Genomic DNA, 20,427 nt, shown 5'->3' with positions numbered 1-20,427 from the left:
GTTTCACCTCTTTGAGATGTGAAGTCATTAGAGATTAATACAACAAGAAACAAGAGAGTATAGTATATAATTCATTAGAGAAAAAAAAGAAAAGAAGAATGAAGATAAAAGAGTAGTAAAAGATTGGGTACTGTATGTATGTACTTGAAGATAAATATTTTAAGATGAAAATCATCTAACAATATAGGATATTACACAATTTACAGTAAATATTAAATGACTTTAAGAATAGAAAAGGTTTTACAATTGATTATACTTTAACAACTTATACAATAAATGAACCCCACTATATAGAGTTTGAATTTTGAAATTCAAGAACATTCAATAAAATTATATTTTATTATTATACATGTAAAATAATAAATTATTACTTTATCGATTAAATAATATTTTGATAATATAATATTTTTTAGTTGGTCCAACGTTATTACTTTATAGAGAGTCTAGATCTACTGTAGTAACATTCAACCTAAATCCAAATATTTTAAAAAATTATCTCATTCAATTATAAATGAATTGTAGTACCAAAATAAAATAAAAATCATCATAATAAATAATTAAAATTATTATTATTATTTTGAAAAAGGTCCATTTATATTAAAAATGAAAAAAAAACGTTTAAGCACAACGACAGAGCATAACATGAAAATAACAAAAAATAACAATACTTAAAAAGTTATCGAGCTCGAAAATTCTCGAGAAGAACGATTAACTCATCGACAGACTATATTAGTTTTCTTGACCGAATCTTAGAAAACATCATGATAATAGTATTATGAATGATACGCATCAGACGACTACGATCATTAAAAGTTCGACGATTTCTCTCCAACTAGATAATCCACCAAAGAATAATTTGGATGTTAACCCAAATATGTAGGTTTGTCATATCGGCCGCATTAATTCAAACTTCCTAGCAACTATTTAAAGACTCGGGCATCACCCAATGAATTCCAATAATACTCCACAAAAGGCTTCAAATACTAGTCACCCCTCGACAATGCAAAAATAAGTGAGTTGTCGATTCAATATATTCTTGATACATACGGCTAGCCATTATACAACATTTTTTCATACACATATCATCTATTATAATCCCACCATGAATAACGCTTCATCCAAAGAACATAATCTTGGATGAAATCTTTGACTCCCAAATTTTTTTCCAATAAAAATTATATGAAATCATCTTAGCGAATAATTTGTAGCAATGCCCCACATGGAAATTATTTATATTTTTCCAACACATAATGTCTTGTTCGGACGGTGACATTTGTTTGCGTCCTACCAAAAATAAACTCTATTATGGGACGAAGTCTCCATAATGTTTAATCTCTTTCTATATCTAATTCGACTAGCGAAACCACTAGACAGATGATCAAACGTGTCCTTAACTATGGAATTTCTACATATAACAATGAAAATAATCTCAGGATACGTCGTAACTAGACTTTTGACACTACACTAAATGTCGTCCCAAAATTTAATCGATGAACCATCCCCTACAATGAATCTAAACTACTCACGAAAACAATTTCACATAGAATAAATTCTCCTCCAAATGCTACACCCCGCTGGATATTTAAACATTTTGGTGAATCAACCAGACCAATCATTACCATATTTACATCTGATTATCGATGCCCAAAGACTATTCGGCTCCATTGCAAATCTACTACACCATTTTGATAGAAGAACTTTATTAAAAGAAATAAGATCTCGAATATCTAGACCTCCTTATTCTTTAAAACATTTAACTTTATCCCAACTAACTAGATGACAAAATGATGAGTTAGAAAATCCCATAGAAATTTACACATTATTCACTTCATTTTCACCGCCACACTCTTGGGGAGAATGAATAACGACATCATATATGTGGGCATATATGACAACACAGTCTTAATGAGGATTAGCCGACCCCTTTCGAGATTATTTTACTTTTCCATCTAGACAATTTACACTCCATTTTAGTGATAATCAGGTCCCAAGAGACATTAAATCACAATTTAGTACCTAATGGCATACCAAGAGATGTTGACAAAAGATCACCAATTCTGAACCCCAACACATTTGTTAATATTGCCCTTCTTCTATTCGAAACCAAATTTGAAAAAAAAAGATGTCCAATTGATTAAGATTAACTAAAAAAACTGGAACATGCACCAAATAACCATAAAATATCTCGAAGGTGTTTAAAATTCCTATAAATAGCTTGAACCATACCGAGCATGTCATTAGCGAAAAACAAATGTGATATGGCAAAAGAATATCTTCTTGACCCACAACTAACCCCACGAATGAGTCCCAAGTTTTCTACGAAAGCCATCATATTTTAGAGAGCTTCCATAACAATGACGAACAAAAAAAATGAGAGAGTGCATCACCCTATTTGATCCCTCTAGGGCTCTCGAAAAATCCCCGAAAACTTCCATTAACAATGACAGAAAACTTAACCGTCGAGAGGTAAAATCTAATTCAACAAATCCATTTCGCACCATTTCTATTTTGTTCATTACATCAAATAAAAACTCTCAATTGACACGTTCATAAGCTTTTTCGTTTTCTAACTTGACAAAAGCAGATTTTCACCTTTTGAATTAACTAAGTCAATGCACTCATTGGATATTAATATAACATCATAGAATTGACGACATTTGATGAACGTCATCTGATTACTAGATATAAATGTCTCTAACACTCTTTGAAACCTATTGGCCAAACATTTTACAACAATCTCATAGAATGACGAAACAAGATTGATAGGCATAGTATTCTTCACATCAATAGTTCTTATAATTTTACGAATGAGACATATCAAAGTAGAGTTTCAACGCTTATCAAATGATGAAAATCGATAAATATGATTAATTGCTTCCATAATTTCAGATTTAAAAAAAATCACACCTTCTTTAAAAAAGCAAAAGTAATTCATCGTATCATGGCGTTTTATCACTTCCACACCCCTTAATGCCTCCTCAACCTCCTCCAACGTAACACGAGCCTCCAACGTATCTTTTTACGTTGTACTAATTAAATCAAAAGTTATACCATTCAATTTAGGCCTGACTTTAAATGACTCCTTAAACAAACCCTTATAGAATTTAACAATACTCGTAGAGATTTCAGGTTCACTATCAAAAACTTCCCCCTTGATCGAGATAGAATTTATCACATTATTTCTTGCTTACGCGTTAGAGATCCCATGAAAAACTTGGTGTTTCTATCTCCGACTCTTAACCATGTAGCTCTACTTTGCTGGTGTGCCCCAATCTCTTATTCCTTATACATATCGAGTAACTTGTTAACAATGTGAATCTGAGACTAACCTTCTCAGTGAAGAGTTCACGAATCTCCTCATTCCCATCAATGTCATTAATTTCATTACACAAGTCATAGATTTTAGCACAAAATAAAGCACGGCCTCCCACAAACCAACTTTTAAGAAGCTTATACAAATTCCTTAAATTCACGAAGAGATTACTCGACGGAGAATCAACAATGACTAATTCACCCACCATGATTGCACACACAATATAAAGTCCTCTTTGATCAACCATTTATTTTCGAATCTAAATTGTCAACATGTTCTCTCCATCTTCGGCATTCTATCAAGATCGGTCGGTGATCTAAACAACTCCATGGAAGGACCTTTTGAAATATATTAGAAAGTCATCGAAAGATTGATTCACTAATTAGAAATATGTTGATACAAGAATGAACATGACCCTCATTGTCATAACTTCTCCTAAAAGTGAATTGATCAGCTTCCAAAGGCAAATCGATAAGTTCAAGTTATTCAATTATCTATGAGAACTCACGCATTAGGCTACTATGTCAATTGGCCCCTTTTCTTTGAGATGGAAATCTCACTTCGTTCATGTCGCCCGAAAAAAACAATTGGTAAGTCCTAGAGACTAGTCATGTTCTTCATCTCATTAAAGAACTCAATTTTAAATTGTGTAAGAATCGGTCCATAGACCGTAGAAATTACCCATCGGAAATTATTCTCCCAATTTCTTAATTGATGTTAACCGAGTATCTATTAAAATTAACATCAATTTTCTCATACATATCTTCATTCCATGCAACAAAAATTTCACCTGACGCCCCTATAGAATCAAGAGTCTCTCAACCACACAACCTCCAATTACATAAATCCCTAACGATTCATTGATTCATATTCCGAATTTTTGTCTCACTAAAATTGTATATGCCACAACCAAGGGTTCCTATCATTTAATCCATAAACGTTCCAAGCAATAATTTTTCCAATCATTGATAAAATCTAGTTGGAATAACTTTTTTTGGTTTCGAGACACGCTTTCTACTTGCATATAACCCCGCGATAGATCATTTAACTTTTTCAGCTGAAAATGTTAGTAATTTATCAATGAAGAAAGACTAGGGTGAAAAATATACGGGAGAGTGAAATCTCGTGCACATTGGGTCACACTTCAGTCTCTAATTCAAGGACCTCCTTCATGTGAGATTTATTTTCATTCATCGTCATATTATGTGTCGAGAATTCTACTTATATATTCTCGTTGACATCATAATCTGATTTAGATTCTACCGAATCCTCATTAGACACATTATGAATAAAAATTAGTGATTCAAAAACATGAATCTCAAGATAAAGTGTTCATATAGGATTGACTTAGAATATATCCTCTATATGAGACCAAAATTTATTTTTTAAATCTTTAATCGTTTCTTTCTCAGACAACAAATCCGAAATATGATGAGAGTTGATGAACTCACCTCTCGATATACCACCACCTGTCTATTCTCTATTCTTTTAACATTCGGGTAATCATCGCAACCCGAGGTGTGTGAAGACGGATGCTCCATCTCATCCTCACGAGAAACTATTTAATCATTTAATATATCCTCCTCCTGCTCAACCACCCTCTCAGCCATATCAAATCTCCCCGAATTTGTTATCTCAACAACTAATCTTTTAACACAGCAAAGCTAGCCATACGGATTCAATCAACGTAGAATGGTTTAATAATTGAATCTCTTGTTAGTCCATACGAATTCGACGCCTTTAACACAGGAAGATTTGATGATGAAGATGACCTGGAGAAGGAGACACGATAATAGAACGTTCAGGACACACCATCACTTTATATACATGTGTCATGTTATTAACCCAAATAGATTCAGGGTAACGACTATGTATATTAGAATGACATACTTTAATTCTAACACAATTGTTCTCCTGTACTAATTGATTTTCCTCATCGAGTTCAATAAATCCTTCAAGATCATTATCGACCCGACTAAGAAGATCATGATTCCACATATTTGTTGTCATCCCAAACAATCGAATCCATGTACCTTCCCTATCTAGGGGCGTTTTTATGTTATGTTTGGTCGCTGCAATATGTGTATTTTTAATATTAATTGATCGACCATCAATGAGTCGTCAAATTCCTTCCTCGACTAAAAGTCTAATACGTTTATCAATTAACATAATAAACGTTGATTTAAATTCTTTCCACGGAGCAACGTATCTTCCACGAGAATTGAATCCATATCAAAAGACGCTTTCATTATGTCTGATCCCAAGTCGCCCTCAATTCTACTTCAACGTTTGAAGGGCCCAACATAACAACTTTAATTGAACTAAATCAACCTCAATCACTCTTTTTTCCCATTCTTAATTTCCAATATAGCCACAACTCTAGGGCGCGCCTCCAACGTTTGAAATTTAAAAGATTTAGATCCAACATGAACATCCTTCGTCCAGTCGACCTAAACCGGTTGTTTCCTAGCACCTACCACTGCTGCATAGGTCAAAACTTCATCCTTACAAAAATTTGGTTGCACCGCTTTGAGCCTAGATTGTTGCATAGGTTGTGTGTTAACTAGAGACGTCTCATTCATTTGGTTATTAACACGGAGTCTAGTCGATGGACGACCTTTTTCTAGAATCCTCCCTCTACCAACTAAGACATTCATGTTATAACCTATGATCTCCCCGGATCCAAATACGAGTTTCGCTTTTAATAACCGATTGAGAAAGCCGATTGAAGATCGATATCCGATTTGACCATTTAACTTTTCTTGACCCTCTCACGATAATCTGTTTTGCTTTACATTGAACACTCACCTGAGATTGTCCGTCCACCACGCGGAATGCACTACCACGCCTACTAACCAAGAATGATTTCTCTTGAGGGACCTTTGGTGCATCGGAGATAGACTTTCAATAACTATGGTTCTTCATGGAAAATATTTTTTCTAGAAAGAAAAAATTAGAACTTTTTTTTAACAAACCCTAACTTTATTACGATATTTTCTTATAAAATAACCAAAGAAAATAGAAGCCTTCTGAAACATCCCTACTCATATATTATAACTACTGTTATGGATGAAAATGAATCTATACATACTCAAACAGTTAGATCTATTAACATTGATATCATTAGCGGAAGCCATATAATATTGTTCATGTTTAACATATAACTCATATATACATGCTTCTCAATATAGCCAAAAGAAGCTACAACAAGATAAGCTAAACTTCATCACAACTATCATGATTCTATACAAGTCTTATGTACATGCTCCATTAGACAGCTAAGTAAAGATCAAAAATATAAGCTAAGTGAATATACAAAAAGACAAGTTAAGCCCATCAGTCTTGGTCCCTCCTTCCACACACATTTCCATCATATTGTTTCCCTCTAAGGCTCAATCCTTAAAGTGCATAATAGTTATGGTTATGTACCTACATCACACAAGCATAATGAGTCTAATGACTCAGTAAACAAATAAGTATTTAAAACATGCTGGAATGATTTACTTTTTAAAAGGTACATATGCATAAGAAGTGTTTTTCATTTAAAAAGGAAATAATCATTTTATAAACATCAAAGACATGACTAGAGAAATGATTTCATGGTGTCTGTACAATTACATCTTGAACTGTATTTTGACCCCAGACCATTCAGAGCTGATCCTGAAGGTAAAAAATTCGTTTGAGCCGTATTTGGCTAGGCACAAATAGGAGTCCATCCCTAAAACCCTTGACCTGTTTGGACAATCTTTCAATTTGAGCAGCAGTAACTAGAGCTCATCCTAGAAACTTTGGTCCCATAATAATCCGTCAGTATTTTGGATTCAGCTAACCAGAGCTCATCCTGGCCAACCTCCTCCTATTTCCGTCAATTCTTGTTAATCAATAAGGAGTCACCATATATGCAAAACTCATAAAGGTTTGGGTTTCATAAATGTTGTGTATATTTTATAAATCATGGTAATCCTATCATATTTGAAAAACATTGTAAACATTATCATGTTTGGGAAAAACAACTTGTTTATCAAGAATACTTGTCAATAAAATCATGTTATGTCATAACATCATGTTGTTCACAGATTATACAAAAATTACATGAAATACCTAGTTGTATGTGGGTTATAAAAGTGGGTTTAGAAAGAGATTGCCTTAATTTCGAAATTGGTTAAAGAAATGGTCTTTGTTAAGGTTGGTTGTCCTTTATAAGCTGCTAGATGCTTGCTTTTCCTCAAGGCTACTTGGTCTGGTTGTTCTTCCAGAGTTCCTAATTGTTGGCTGTTCTTGAAAGAGTTCTTTAGAGAATTTCTTCTCGGTCTTGCTGAGAGAGAGCTGAATTTTCATAATAAATAATGGTAATGGGTCCTTCTACTACATTGACATGTAAAATTTAAGTTCCTGATCCTAATAATAATATCAGGTTTCAATAAAAATCTTTAAATATAATTTATAAGTGATCAAATAAGGATGAAAAACTCAACTAATATGCCTTTGTCACTAATAGGGACATGAAAAGATAGAGAAAATTAAAAAGAACTTAATAGATCGTCAAGAAAAAAGAGGTCTCAAAAGTGATTCTTGAGAGAGTTTTTTAAAAAAATTATTATAAATATAAATTTAACTAATTAAAATCATATTCATTTACTTAATATTAGGTAACAGTTGAGTTATAAATATTATAATAAATATTAAATTATGGTTGACTAATAAAATTTTAAAAAAAAATTAATTTGTAAAACTGATAAGTTGGTAAGATAAATTGAATTAAAATATAATGGAACAATGCTAAGATTTGAAGCTTGAACAATAAGGATTGGTCAATGGTAAAAAAAAACATTAGGCTTGTTGAACTTATTGTATTTGGATAAAAACTATTTTACAAAACTATTTTAAAAAACCTAAATCATACTCAAACTATTAAATTCAGGTTGGTTTAAAAAAACATGATATTTTGAAAGTGCATCTCTGCAGTTTCAACAAAAAATGATCTAATCTTCCTTCAGAGAAACATATATAAAATACAAAATTCCTACTGACAACAGATCTATGCATCAGATCCTGAAACAATAAGCTTTTGAAGAAAAGAAAATAGCAGTAAAGGAGAAGAGAAGAGAAGAGGAAGAAAAGAAAATAGAAGTAAGGGAGAAGAGAAGAAAAGAGAAGAGAAGAGTATAAAACCAAAGACATTGAGTATTGAAAGTTGAAATGGTATAAAATATATAAAAGAGTTGAGGCATTTTGATGATTAAGCAAAGCCCCCCTTACTAATGATCTCTTTAAACTAGTCTGCCAAAATGTTAAAAAGATGGGAAACTAAGCTAAGTTTTTATCACCCCCAAAGTTAGTTCCATTCTCCAACAAAATGTAATACTACAACAGCCTACTATTGGTAGTTTTTCACAAGTCTTGCACTGTCTATCAAAGATTCCAATCTACTTACACAGCATCGTCATGACAGCCGCGTTAGAACAACTTAGTTGTAGTATTTAACAACTGGCACGAGCTCACCTGGGGAGGGGGTCAAAACCACAACAAGATAAGTGTCGGAGACATTATCAAGACTCATCTGAGACAACAACAAAAAAAAGGTGATTTCTCAATATTATACATACCTGTACAGTACTACTTGAGTTGCAAAGATGAGTTAACCCAGGTTGTTCATGGCTTGAAACACAAGATATCTCTGGATCATCAACCTGTGTAACATTTGCTTGGTCAACAGGAGAGGCGGACTCGAATTCGCCAGTATATACTTCTTCATTATTCATCTGTAGTTCACCCAGAGGAGAACCATTTTTGTCTTTCAGAGTTGAACTGCAATCAACTGAAGTATCTTGCTCCCCTGAATAAGAGAGTGAAACAGAATTAAGATGTTGAATCTATTAATTAAGAAAAGATTTTTAGTTGCATGAACAAAGTTCCCATAATTTCACAACAGCCATCTTAATAGGAAGATTGGAAATTACTTACCATTTATAATGCCATTATCATGTTGCTTCATGGGGATAGGTACTTTGTCATCTTTAACATGAGTACCTATCTCATTTCTTGCTTCGGACGTCTCTACAGATGCAGAAACTGAGACACCTCTATTTGGACACGAATTTGAATGGAAAATATCCATTTGGCTAACATGCATCCCCTCGGATTTTGACTGCTCATGATGTTTGTTTGACTTCTCTACCTCGTTCTTTTCCTGTACACTATTTAAAGAGTTTCCCCCACCAGAAGTATCAGCCAGTTCGAGGGTAGAGGTTGAGTCACATGCAGGAATCACAACTACAGAATCTTCTTTACTGAGTGCAATGAACTCATTAGCTGCAACCAGGAGAGAAACTTAGTAAGAAAACTATAAATATTCCCCATTTGGAAACACTTTGAATATGTTCATGTATTTTAATCTAGATCCAGAAACAAAAAGTACAGGAAATACCTGTATCAGATTCCATGTCGTTTTCCTGGAGCTGTTGCACTGGTACAGACTTCTGGAACATGTCTATCCCTGGGAATACTATCAAGTTCATATGTTCCATTTCTTTCTTAGTTGATTCCTTAATGGGCTCGAAACCAAAAACACATGTCCAAGTCTGTTGGAGTTCAGGTATGGCAGGAATGACCAGTTTCTCAACATTAAGAGAATAAAGAGCCTAGATATATGTTGAAGGAAATGTTAATATGATATTATAACCAGGTTATTGAAAGTGATGACAATAAAGAGAAGCTGATGCATATATGCATACATTCAGAAACTGAAAAAGAAGAAAGTTGCAGATATCAGTAACATTATATATTCCATCACCAATCATGACTTATGCTTGATTATCCATATGATATTATCATGTAAAACTGTTGCAAAATACTAAGAATATGATTCTTTCAATTTTTGTTCATTTCCCAGACAAGTGTGTAATGATTTGAAGTACTGATTTGGTTGGTCTATGAAATATTTTCAGTATATTTTATTGTGAGGGGGATAACAATGGCCCCAATTGGAAACACCTATTTCTGGATCCGTTTCCAGATACAGAAACAAAAATAAATTTATGAATCTGTCTTTCACTAAATTTAGTTTCCAAACATTTTGATAAACAGATCCAGTATAGAAACAATAAGTGTTTCCAAATTTTAAGTCTTTCACCCTTAGCACCTTTTAAACAGAGTTCAGAGTGTCTCGAAATTCATACCATGTTTAAAAAGCGAAACCACTAAACAACACGCCAGAAACTAAATCAAACAACAAAGTTCAATTCTAAGGCAAACAAGACTGCAGAAGTTCACCATATCTAGAAATCAAAAAAATAAAAAGAACAGAGCTGGTATAAGAACTTGAATGTACCGATTCTATAGCCTTCAGAAGCCGACGGCACATTCCTTGACGCCTATACATATGTCGAGTACCAATAAATGGCATCTCTGCCAGCTGACTCCCATGGATCCTACATCATGGACAGGGAAGGAAGCTGAGTAAACATTATTACAAAAACACTTGGGAGATCCAATATGTACTTTATTCACATACTTAATTCGAAATCTTCATTAAGTAGAACAACACTGTTTTTCTTTTTCTATTCTAAACATAAATATGGCAAGCAACCACTCTAATTGCCCAGGCCCCCAAGATAGAAGAACAAACTGATTCGAGAGATAGGGTTAGGGCTATGGGTGAGCGTTTGGATAAACCCGATCCATTCTCAACCCAAATTAAATTTACCCAACTCATTCTACTCAATAATATAATAAATTTACCCAACTCATTCTCCCCAGTGTACTTCACCCTAGCACTTAGAGCTCCCTCATCTAATCTCAATTCCATGTAATCTCCTTTTTCTCATCTCAATTCTAGATCTATTCATCACAAACCTTATGGATGCAGCTGATATAAGTTCATCACCCCTCTCCAGAATAGCAGTCAAGAATCCACTGTAGTTTAACCGCTTAATATTTGACCTGCCACAAAAAATCGTGAAAATATATATCAAACATGTTGCTCAAGCTCATGCAGAACAGGGAAAGATATCCAGAAATATGTAAACTTAATTCTAAAATGGATAAGCACCCATCATTTATTACTCAAATTTAAATAAACAACTTTCTCAAAAAAATTGAATAAAAAAAGAATTTTTCATTCAATAAATATCTCAAGCATTAAGTTATAAGGGTTCACTAGTTTGGTAACCCAAACTAAAATAAAGATAATCTAGCATAAAATCAAGAAAAATCAAAAGTACCGATTCCAGGAAAAATCGCATAAATATGTAGAAAAACGATAACTGAAATCCAACCAATCAAGGGATCAAATAGCCTTAATATACCATATTACTTTCAACCACCAAAAAAATGAGCACCCTTGTCACTGGAGTCTGAGTAAGTAGGATTTTTTACAAAGCACTTACCCACAGCTATAGACAACATTCCTAATCATATTGATTCCGCTCCTTTGGTCGAGAATTGGCTTGAAACACTCATCCAGAATAGTGTACGACACAGCCAACTCGGAGTAGCATTGAACTTTAGTAGGATTAGAAGCAATAAGTTCATCTTGAGTTTCACCAGAAAGTCGCACAAGCCTCCATGAAAATCCTTCTTCAAGTTGGTATTTTACCCCAAGGCGCAATTGTAGTTGGTCAAATATCTGCTCATAAGTAGATAGCATGTTCAATGCAGATACAATAGTATTACAAACATGGAAATCAGGACATATAGCTCGCAGGAAATAAAAATCCTGTAATTAAATCAACAAAAACATCAAGATTTGCATGAGCAATTTAGGTAGGATTAACTATTTTTGAAGTGCCACAAACAAATGAACTCAATCTAGGAAGTGTAGGACAGTAATGGTAGACTAAAAGGATAATATAAACAAAATAATTTTGCTGCAAGATAGTTAACTCAGGAATCAAGCTTGATGTAATAAACACAACAGTGACATTGTACTATAACAGATAGAAGACCAAATCATCTTAAGACAAAGCTGCAGAGCACAAAGATAGAATATACCTCTTGACATTTCTTTCCACAAAATGACTGAAAACTAGAATCAACATCCAAAGCAACATAATCTGGTGCACATAATTTGTGATCTGCAAAGATAGTTGTACTCTAAGAAATAAATGCCATTTGTATAAGTGAAGAATGCAAAAAGTTCAGAACAAATTAAAAGAATATAATAACTATGATGCCTTGAAATAATTTAAGAATTACATTTCTGTTCACACAAACAGCAGTTGAGCAATTCCAAGCCTTCCATGGAACATTTCTCATCCTTTTGACGGGCACTCTCCACAACGCTCTCACAGAATTTGCAAGTGCAGTATGCACAATACCAATCGCCAGAAGGGATCTGCAAAATGAAACTACTCATCTCAGATATGAATCACAAATTTTCGAACATAAGCTATGCCAAATGCCTATCAGTAACCACAGATATGAGAAGCATTTCCATAAGACTGGATCTAGGAACCTTCACTAGCTTTTTCATCTAACAGATGATTTGGCCACCATGTGTATTAATACTAACAAAAGCCCTTTATTCAATATGCTTATGTACAGACAAACTATTCTTCTTTTCTATGACAGTCAATTCATTTTTCAGTGGAAATTGCAATCATTATTAAAAATTGAACCTAGTACTCAAATGTTGGAAAGGTGACTACTGTAGGGTAAGAATCCAATAACAAAACCAATCAGACATCCCTTCATATTCCTCCATCCTACAACTTGTCAGGAAAGTAAAACACTAAAGCTCAATTCCGTCCTTAAGCTATTAAAAGGGTCATGAAATATTAACAAGATTGAACATGAAGAATAACTACTGAATGACACTTAAAGCATCCTAAAAGGCCAATGAATTTCTTACTTTTATGTTCAAGCAACTTTGATGGAATGCTGAAGGACAACCATCACAACAAGTTAAATCCCCACCATCTCCACACCTGTTACATGTATCATCATTTGGATCTTCCCCATTGAGGTCAACTGAATGAAATCCAAAGAATTCAGATTCCTTGTATTTATTCCATGAGTTCAATAAACACTGCATAAGGGAGATTCCAGACTCTAAGCATATGGCCTGAAGTGGCTGACTAGTTGTATTTCCAGCATGAGAAACAAAATCTGACACACTGAGGATTTTGTTACAGCAATCACAATGTATTCCCTCTTTAGTTATCCTGCCCGTGAATGGTCCTCTAGAACTTCTTTGTTGAACTTTTCCATCAAGCAAAATGGTCCCTAAGTCAATCATCCAAGAAAGTAGACTGCGTTTCCCATCATATTGTACACAACCTTCGTTATCTTGACCTACATCACCCTCGGAATCACGAACTAAAAGTGCAAATCTCTTTTTATTTTGTTTGAGTGATTTAGCGCTTTGTTTCCTGGCTGAATCTAGCTTTCTTTTGCGAGTGTGACTTGAATTGACCTTTTTATCTTCCCTGAGTCTTTTCAACTTCTTTTTGCTGCCTACAGTAACACTAGGCTCGCTTTCAACCCCTCTTTTCCTTTTATATTTCCCCTTTTTTATTCCAGGCGTAGTGGTCCTTAACAACTTTGTGAATTCTTCCTCTGGGATCACACTAAATGCTGAAATTGTAACACTATCTGCTTCTCCAGACTCCACTTTTTCCTTAAGCATTCTGTATGCAAGGGTTATTGACCAATGGGTCTTCCCTTCAGGGCTCACATACACGGCATCATTGTATTCTCTGTTATTCCTCGGCCTGTACTCAATTGTCCAACCAGCACCTGTTAGTATACTGAGAATTCGTTCTTTAAGTTGATTCTTTTGTATAGATCTTCTGATCTGATCCTTCCCTGTACCCTCCTCCTCTTGTATACCTTCCACAACTACTCTTTCAGAGGCACTTAGTGAATGACAGACCAAAGTACTTGTACCATTTGGAAGTGCAGGACTCTTAGAGACGTCACCAGACAGTGCTATATCACCAACTGCTCTTTCAGAGGCACTTAGTGAATGACAGACCAAAGTACTTGTACCATTTGGAAGTGCAGGACTCTTAGAGACGTCACCAGACAGTGCTATATCACCACTATTGTTAAAATCTGTCACCTGGTCAGAAGAAGAAACCTTGAAGTGCCTACTTTCACGACGTTTTTCCACATTCTTTTTTGTCCTTATGTTTTTTTTCGCCTTTAGCACTGTAGGCTCATCGTTCAAGTTGATAGCCTTGAAGTCTCCACTCTCCCTTTGCACCTTTGGCGGTCTTCCTCGACCCCTTTTTGGTTTAGTGGCTTCAACAGAGTGAGTAGAAGATTTGGGGTGCCCACTTTGCTCCTGCAACTTTCGTGGTCTTCCTCGACCCCTTTTTATTGTATTGTTTGCATTAATTTCTTTTGACCTTTTTACACCGTCGCTGATGTTTGACACTGCCAACTTGTCACCAGAACCAGCAGTCAGTGATTTCGGCGGTCGCCCTCGACGACCTTTCATTTTCATCTTTGGCTTAGCTATCAAGTGAATATTTGATGCTTTATTGTTAAATAAATCTTTTTTCTGCTTACCTACAGAAACATCATTTTCCACCTTAGAGCTTGACCGCAGTACACGGACAACACCTTTTGTATTTCCAGCCGAAACATCTCCATTGCAAGCATAACTTAAAGCCAATTTTTTCTTTCTTCCCCTCTTCTTGCCTCCAACATCAGACTTTTTTATGTTTCCTTTTTCACCATCATAACTAATTGAACCTGTAAGCACTTTGTCATCTTCATCAATTGAGCTTCTCAACATCTTTTTCTTCCTACCTCGTTTCCTCTTTTTCGTCTCAGTTGTAGCTGCATTAGTATTTCCATCAGTACCTTCAGATTGCAGAACATCCTCTGCTTTAATTGAACATGCAAGCCCTTTGTCATCTCCATCACTTGAGCTTCCCAGGATCTGTTTCTTCATGTTATTTTTTCCCTTTTTCTTCTTTGTTGTAGGCACACCGTCTTCAACTTTGTCAGAAGACTCCATCTTTTTCTTCCTGCCTCTTTTCCCTTTCTTCATCTTCAACTTAGCAGCATTATTAAATGCCTCTTTACAACCTCCTCCATCTTCCTCTTTACCAGAGCTTTCACTGTTTCTTGTCTTCCCCTCACTTTCCCCATTTTCTATTTTCAGTTCAACTATGTTGGCCTCAGCATCACACTCCACTCCGCAATCTATAGTTTCAGGCACATTTTCTTCCTTGGAACCATTACTAACAGTGGTCAAATCAGCACTAGTAGGACCCAAATCCACTTCCCCGTTCACTGATTCGTCAATTTTCTCCATTTCTCTATCCATCTCGGGCTCCATACCTTCTTCAACTATTTCACCCTTCCCAAGATCATCGAACATGGGACTTGTGACTTGTGACTTGCGATTAATCCGTATGCAAAAACCCTAGTTTCAGAAAATCACTGAGGTCTCAGATAAGCTTACCTTACTCCTGAAAAACACCACCCGTCTCAACCGCTTCACCCGATATGATCACCGTCGAGTCGAGACGCGGAGACAGACCTCAATTTGATCGGAAACGTAAACGGTAAACGATGACGATGACCGTACCTGGAGATAAACAATCAAGAAAATAAAAAATTGGAATACATCACGCCGTACGAAATGAGGAACAGATCTCGGGACTGATGTTGATGAATACATACAAATGTTAGACAAATCGGTACCTTTAAAGCTCAAAATATGATCGATCAGAAGCTCCGATACAGAACTCCAGAACTCGTCAATGGTTTGAACCGCCGGAACGAGGAGAGAACGAGGACGAATTTTGAGGTTTAGAGAGAGAAAGATTTTGATAATAGCTAAAAGGGTTTGATAGTCTTAGTGCGCCTTATTTACTTATACTCATTCATGTAATTCCAATTACGTTGATCAAGATAGAGGCTGTAGTCAAGGGTGTAATTGTAATTTCAATTGCCGTAATCTTAATTTCCCTCCATTTTATTTATCTCTCAAAATTTTCAATTCCAAATATTTGTATTAAACAAATAACAAACCATCTTATAAGATTAGTATTTGCTTGGTTTGAATGTTTGATGATCAAAATATGTTTTTTTGATTAAATGATTTTGTTATGGGGAACATTGTATTGTTTTGTCTAGATAGACCACATCATCTTCTTGTTTAAATAGTGTGGCGCGCACTTTTTTGTTAGAAAGATGGGGTGCACGGATTTTATATTTCTGTTTTAATAGAATGACGCGCACTTTTTTTTTGTTAGACAGATGGCGTGCACGAATTTTATATTTCCGTTTAAATATTATGGCGCGTATTTTTATCGTTAAATGGAATTTAAACAATATATAGTGCATGGTTTTGCTTAAACATAATTCATATTCTCGTTTAATTAATATGGCGCGAAATTATTACGTTAAATATGGCGAGAATTTTATATTTCCGTTTAAATATTATGGTGCGCATTTTTACCGTTAAATGAAATTCAAACAATATATGGTGCATTGTTTTGCTTAAACATAATTTATATTATCGTTTAATTAATATGGCGCGAAATTCTTACGTTAAACCGAATTTAACAGTATGGCGCATACAATTTTTTTCTCTAAATAGAACCAAATCTGTTTTTGTCAAATGACATCTAAATATCTATTGTGCTTCATTGATGGAAAGATATAGAGAATATAGTAGAGATATTCTTTTCTTATTTTAGCAAAGATAAAAGGATAGATAATATTATATATTTTTCAAAAATTTTATTTCAACATCTATTTTGTAAGGTAGATTTTAAGATAGTTGATGCATGAAATTGAAATAGACTAACTACAAAGAATTTAAGTTTATATGAATAACTTGTTTTTTCTCTTTTAAAAAAATAAGTTTAATTCTCTATTTAAAATTAACACCAACTTTGATAATATTTTATTTATTTATTCTAGTTAAGATTTTGATACAAATAAATTTTATGGTGCGCATTGTTTTGTTTAGATAGACCACATCTTCTTGTTTAATCAATGTGGCGCGTACTTTTTCGTTAGACAAATAGCGCGCACGGATTTTATATTTCTGTTTTAATAAAATGGCGCACATTTTACTCTTAAATGTGCACATTGTTTTATTTAAATATATTTCATATTCTCATTTAAATAATATGGCGCGCATTCTTGCATTAACGGAATTTAACAATATGGTGCGCACATTTTTTTTCTTTTAAATAGGACCAAATCTTTTTGGTCGAATGAAATCTAAATATCTAATGTGCTTAATTGATTAAAAGATATAGAGAATATAGTAGAGATATTATTTATTTTTTTAATTAAGAGAAAAAAATAATATTATATAAATTTTTAAAATTAGCTCTATTTATTTTTATTTTTTTGTAAGGTAAGTGATTTTAAAATAGTTGATGCAGATATGGAAATAGATTATCTACAAATAATTTAAGTTTATATGAATAACTTAATATTTTTTTCTTTAAAAAATAAGTTTAATTTTCTATTTAAAATAAATACCAACTTCAATAATATTTTATTTTATTTTGAGTTTTCTAGGTAAAAATTTAACTACTCTAGTTATGTTTGGGAGAATAAATAACTTTATCTGAATAAATATAAATATAAATATATATATATATATATATAATTCTTAAGTAAATTTAAGCATATTAACTGATTAATAATTCTATGACTTATAATATTGTTCTATCAATAACTAACCTCATCTTAACTACAATACCAGTCACATAACCTTCATTATATCATGACCCTATCTCCCTCATCAGATAAGTATTTAACAAATAAAATAACTTTCTTAATAAAAAATAATAATTGTTTGTCAAATAAAATGGCTTTAATTAAAAAAGGAAATATTTATTTATTTGTGTATCCAATAAATGACTCTGGTTAAAGAATTTTCAGATAATTATTTAACAAATAAAATAACTTTCTTAACCAAAAAATTAATAATTGTTTGTCAAATAAAATGGCTTTAATTAAAAAAGGAAACATTTATTTAATTGTGTATCCAATAAAATGACTTTGGTTAAAGAATTTTCAGATAAGTATTTAACAAATAAAATAACTTTCTTAACCAAAAAAATAATAATTGTTTGTCAAATAAATTGGCTTTAATTAAAAAAGGAAACATTTATTTAATTGTGTATCCAATAAAATGACATTGATTAAAGAATTTTCAGATAAGTATTTAACAAATAAAATAACTTTCTTAACAAAAAAAAATAATTATTTGTCAAATAAAATGGCTTTAATTAAAAAAGGAAACATTTATTTATTTGTGTATCCAATAAATTAAATGACTTTGATTAAAGAATGAAAATTTAATTTAATTATCTAATTGAACAATTTCAATATAAATTTTTAAGATAAAAAATAACAATTGTTATTTTACCAGCTTCCTATTCTGTGTTATTTATTAAACAATAGATAAAAAAACATGTTTATTATTGCTCCAATAATTGAACAAATTGAAAGGTTAAGAACACAAATGTCACAATAAAAAAGACTTGTATATATTTGAAACAAATATGACTCACAAGTTAATTGATTTATTAACCTATCCGTTTCGTGTAATGGGTCGTGTGTTGTGGTGTAATGATTTATTTACAAAATATGTTCTATTTCAAACACTAATAATTACATTGATCTTATCTTACTATATATCCATATCAAAACAATAACAAATTTTTACATTTTTAAGAGTATGTTATTTTGAATAAATTTTAATTTTGTAGTTGAAAGTTATGTGTTGCTCTCCACTTTATGACATTGTTTCAAAACTTATTTACACTTATTACTTTATGTTCATCGCAATTAAACTTTGTGATCTATTGTGAACCATCTTTAGCATTGAGAGGGTATAACTTTTTGGGAGGCTTAGTATATATTGACAGACAATGTTATTTTATTGAGAAAAAATGATTAAGATCTCTATTATACCATCTTATTTGTGTGAAATGGTAAAATTTCAATGCACATATGCTCATCATTAAGGTAAGTTTAATTCAACTTATTCTCATTTGAGTTTATTTTAATGACATATGCTAGATGTTGGAATATAAATAAAATGAAGAGTGCTCATAATTTTCAATGTAAATGGCTCCTTATAAAATTGTTGATTTTTGTAATGTAAGTTGTTTATTTAATGTTTTTTTTTCTGTTTTTGTTTGTTATATAGTTTATGATTTGTATGTCATTTGATTTTTTTTAGAAATATCTTATCTTAAAATTTTTTTCATCTTTAGTCTGGTTCGAAAACATATCAAATATCATTCCACTTATTCTCTACCGTTTCATTATTCAATTAATTAACTAAAATACTGATATACATTATATTTTAAAATTATTATTTTTTATTTTATTTTATTATATATATAAATATTTTTTAAATACTTAAAAAAAACATTATCTACTAAAAATAATCGATCATTATTAAAAAAAATCTATGTATTTAAATAACTTCATACCCGAACCATCCTAATTTAACGATTATTAAATTTGTTTGATGTTGGGATATTTAAATTTTTTATTGAGTTATTTTTAAAATATAATATTTTATAAAAAAAAAATTATTAATTTTAATCTGTTGAAATTTATAAAAGTAAAGTAAGAGGTATTAATATATGAATTAAATTAAAATATATGATACTTAAACTTTAAACTTTTGATTAGAAAAAAAAGACCAACATTACATCTAGCTCTATAGGTCTCTCTTTGCAGTTCAGATCTTCTGCTACCGATTGCCGTGTTCCCCTGTGGCGGACCAATCAGATTGCAGCATTATTATTTTAATAATAAATAAATCTGGGTAGGAGACGGAGGGAGGGAGTATCCGGAATCCGGGTTTAGGCCCGGGTTCACACAAGACGCCGTTAACGGAAGCGCCCGTTAACGCCAGGAAATAATATAATAATCATATGATACCCAAATAAGATATCTTCGCTCCAGGCACCGTGTCAGAGGGAAGGGTGAGATGCGATGGGAGCGAAGATCTACACGCCCGTTGCCATGACCCTCATGTAAACCCCCCATACCCACCCATGAGAAGACCGCCTGCCGTTCATGAAAATACACTTACACATCTATGTAAAGACCAAAATGACAGGGATATTATATTTACGTTTATTAAATATTAATTTAATTTATTAAAA

The 20,427-nt window shown here is 32.8% G+C and overlaps 1 protein-coding gene across 2 annotated transcripts; it reads right to left on the bottom strand.

Moving 5' to 3' along the window:
* Positions 1-6,583: 6,583 nt before the first annotated feature.
* Positions 6,584-16,125, bottom strand: LOC124929336. Of its 2 annotated transcripts, XM_047469671.1 has the most exons (12): positions 15,974-16,125; positions 13,164-15,857; positions 12,509-12,647; positions 12,305-12,387; positions 11,701-11,939; positions 11,168-11,254; positions 10,644-10,743; positions 9,741-9,954; positions 9,278-9,625; positions 8,920-9,149; positions 8,748-8,815; positions 6,584-6,742 (listed from the first exon to the last, which is right to left on the bottom strand). In XM_047469671.1, the coding sequence occupies exons 2-11, from the start codon at positions 15,645-15,647 to the stop codon at positions 8,771-8,773; spliced, it is 3,969 nt and encodes a 1,322-aa protein (XP_047325627.1). In that variant the 5' UTR covers positions 15,648-15,857; positions 15,974-16,125; the 3' UTR covers positions 6,584-6,742; positions 8,748-8,770. The 2 variants fall into 2 exon arrangements, with proteins under 2 accessions (XP_047325627.1, XP_047325626.1); XM_047469670.1 differs by lacking the exon at positions 6,584-6,742 and having other exon boundaries at positions 8,490-8,815.
* Positions 16,126-20,427: the final 4,302 nt, after the last annotated feature.

This window comes from Impatiens glandulifera, chromosome 3, assembly GCF_907164915.1.
Source record: "Impatiens glandulifera chromosome 3, dImpGla2.1, whole genome shotgun sequence".
Lineage (NCBI taxonomy): Eukaryota > Viridiplantae > Streptophyta > Magnoliopsida > Ericales > Balsaminaceae > Impatiens > Impatiens glandulifera.
The sequence above is the reverse complement of the archived record's forward strand: the minus strand, read 5'-3'. Positions and strand labels throughout refer to the sequence as shown.

What these genes read in the sequence shown, in the direction of transcription:
- LOC124929336 (XM_047469671.1), bottom strand. Translation starts at nt 15,647, where the DNA reads ATGTTCGATGATCTTGGGAAGGGTGAAATAGTTGAAGAAGGTATGGAG. An exon ending in GTGGAAAGAAATGTCAAGAG is followed by an intron (nt 11,940 to 12,304) that starts GTATATTCTATC and finishes ACTTATGAGCAG; the next exon opens with ATATTTGACCAACTACAATT. An exon ending in AATGTTGTCTATAGCTGTGG is followed by an intron (nt 11,255 to 11,700) that starts GTAAGTGCTTTG and finishes TTTTTGTGGCAG; the next exon opens with GTCAAATATTAAGCGGTTAA.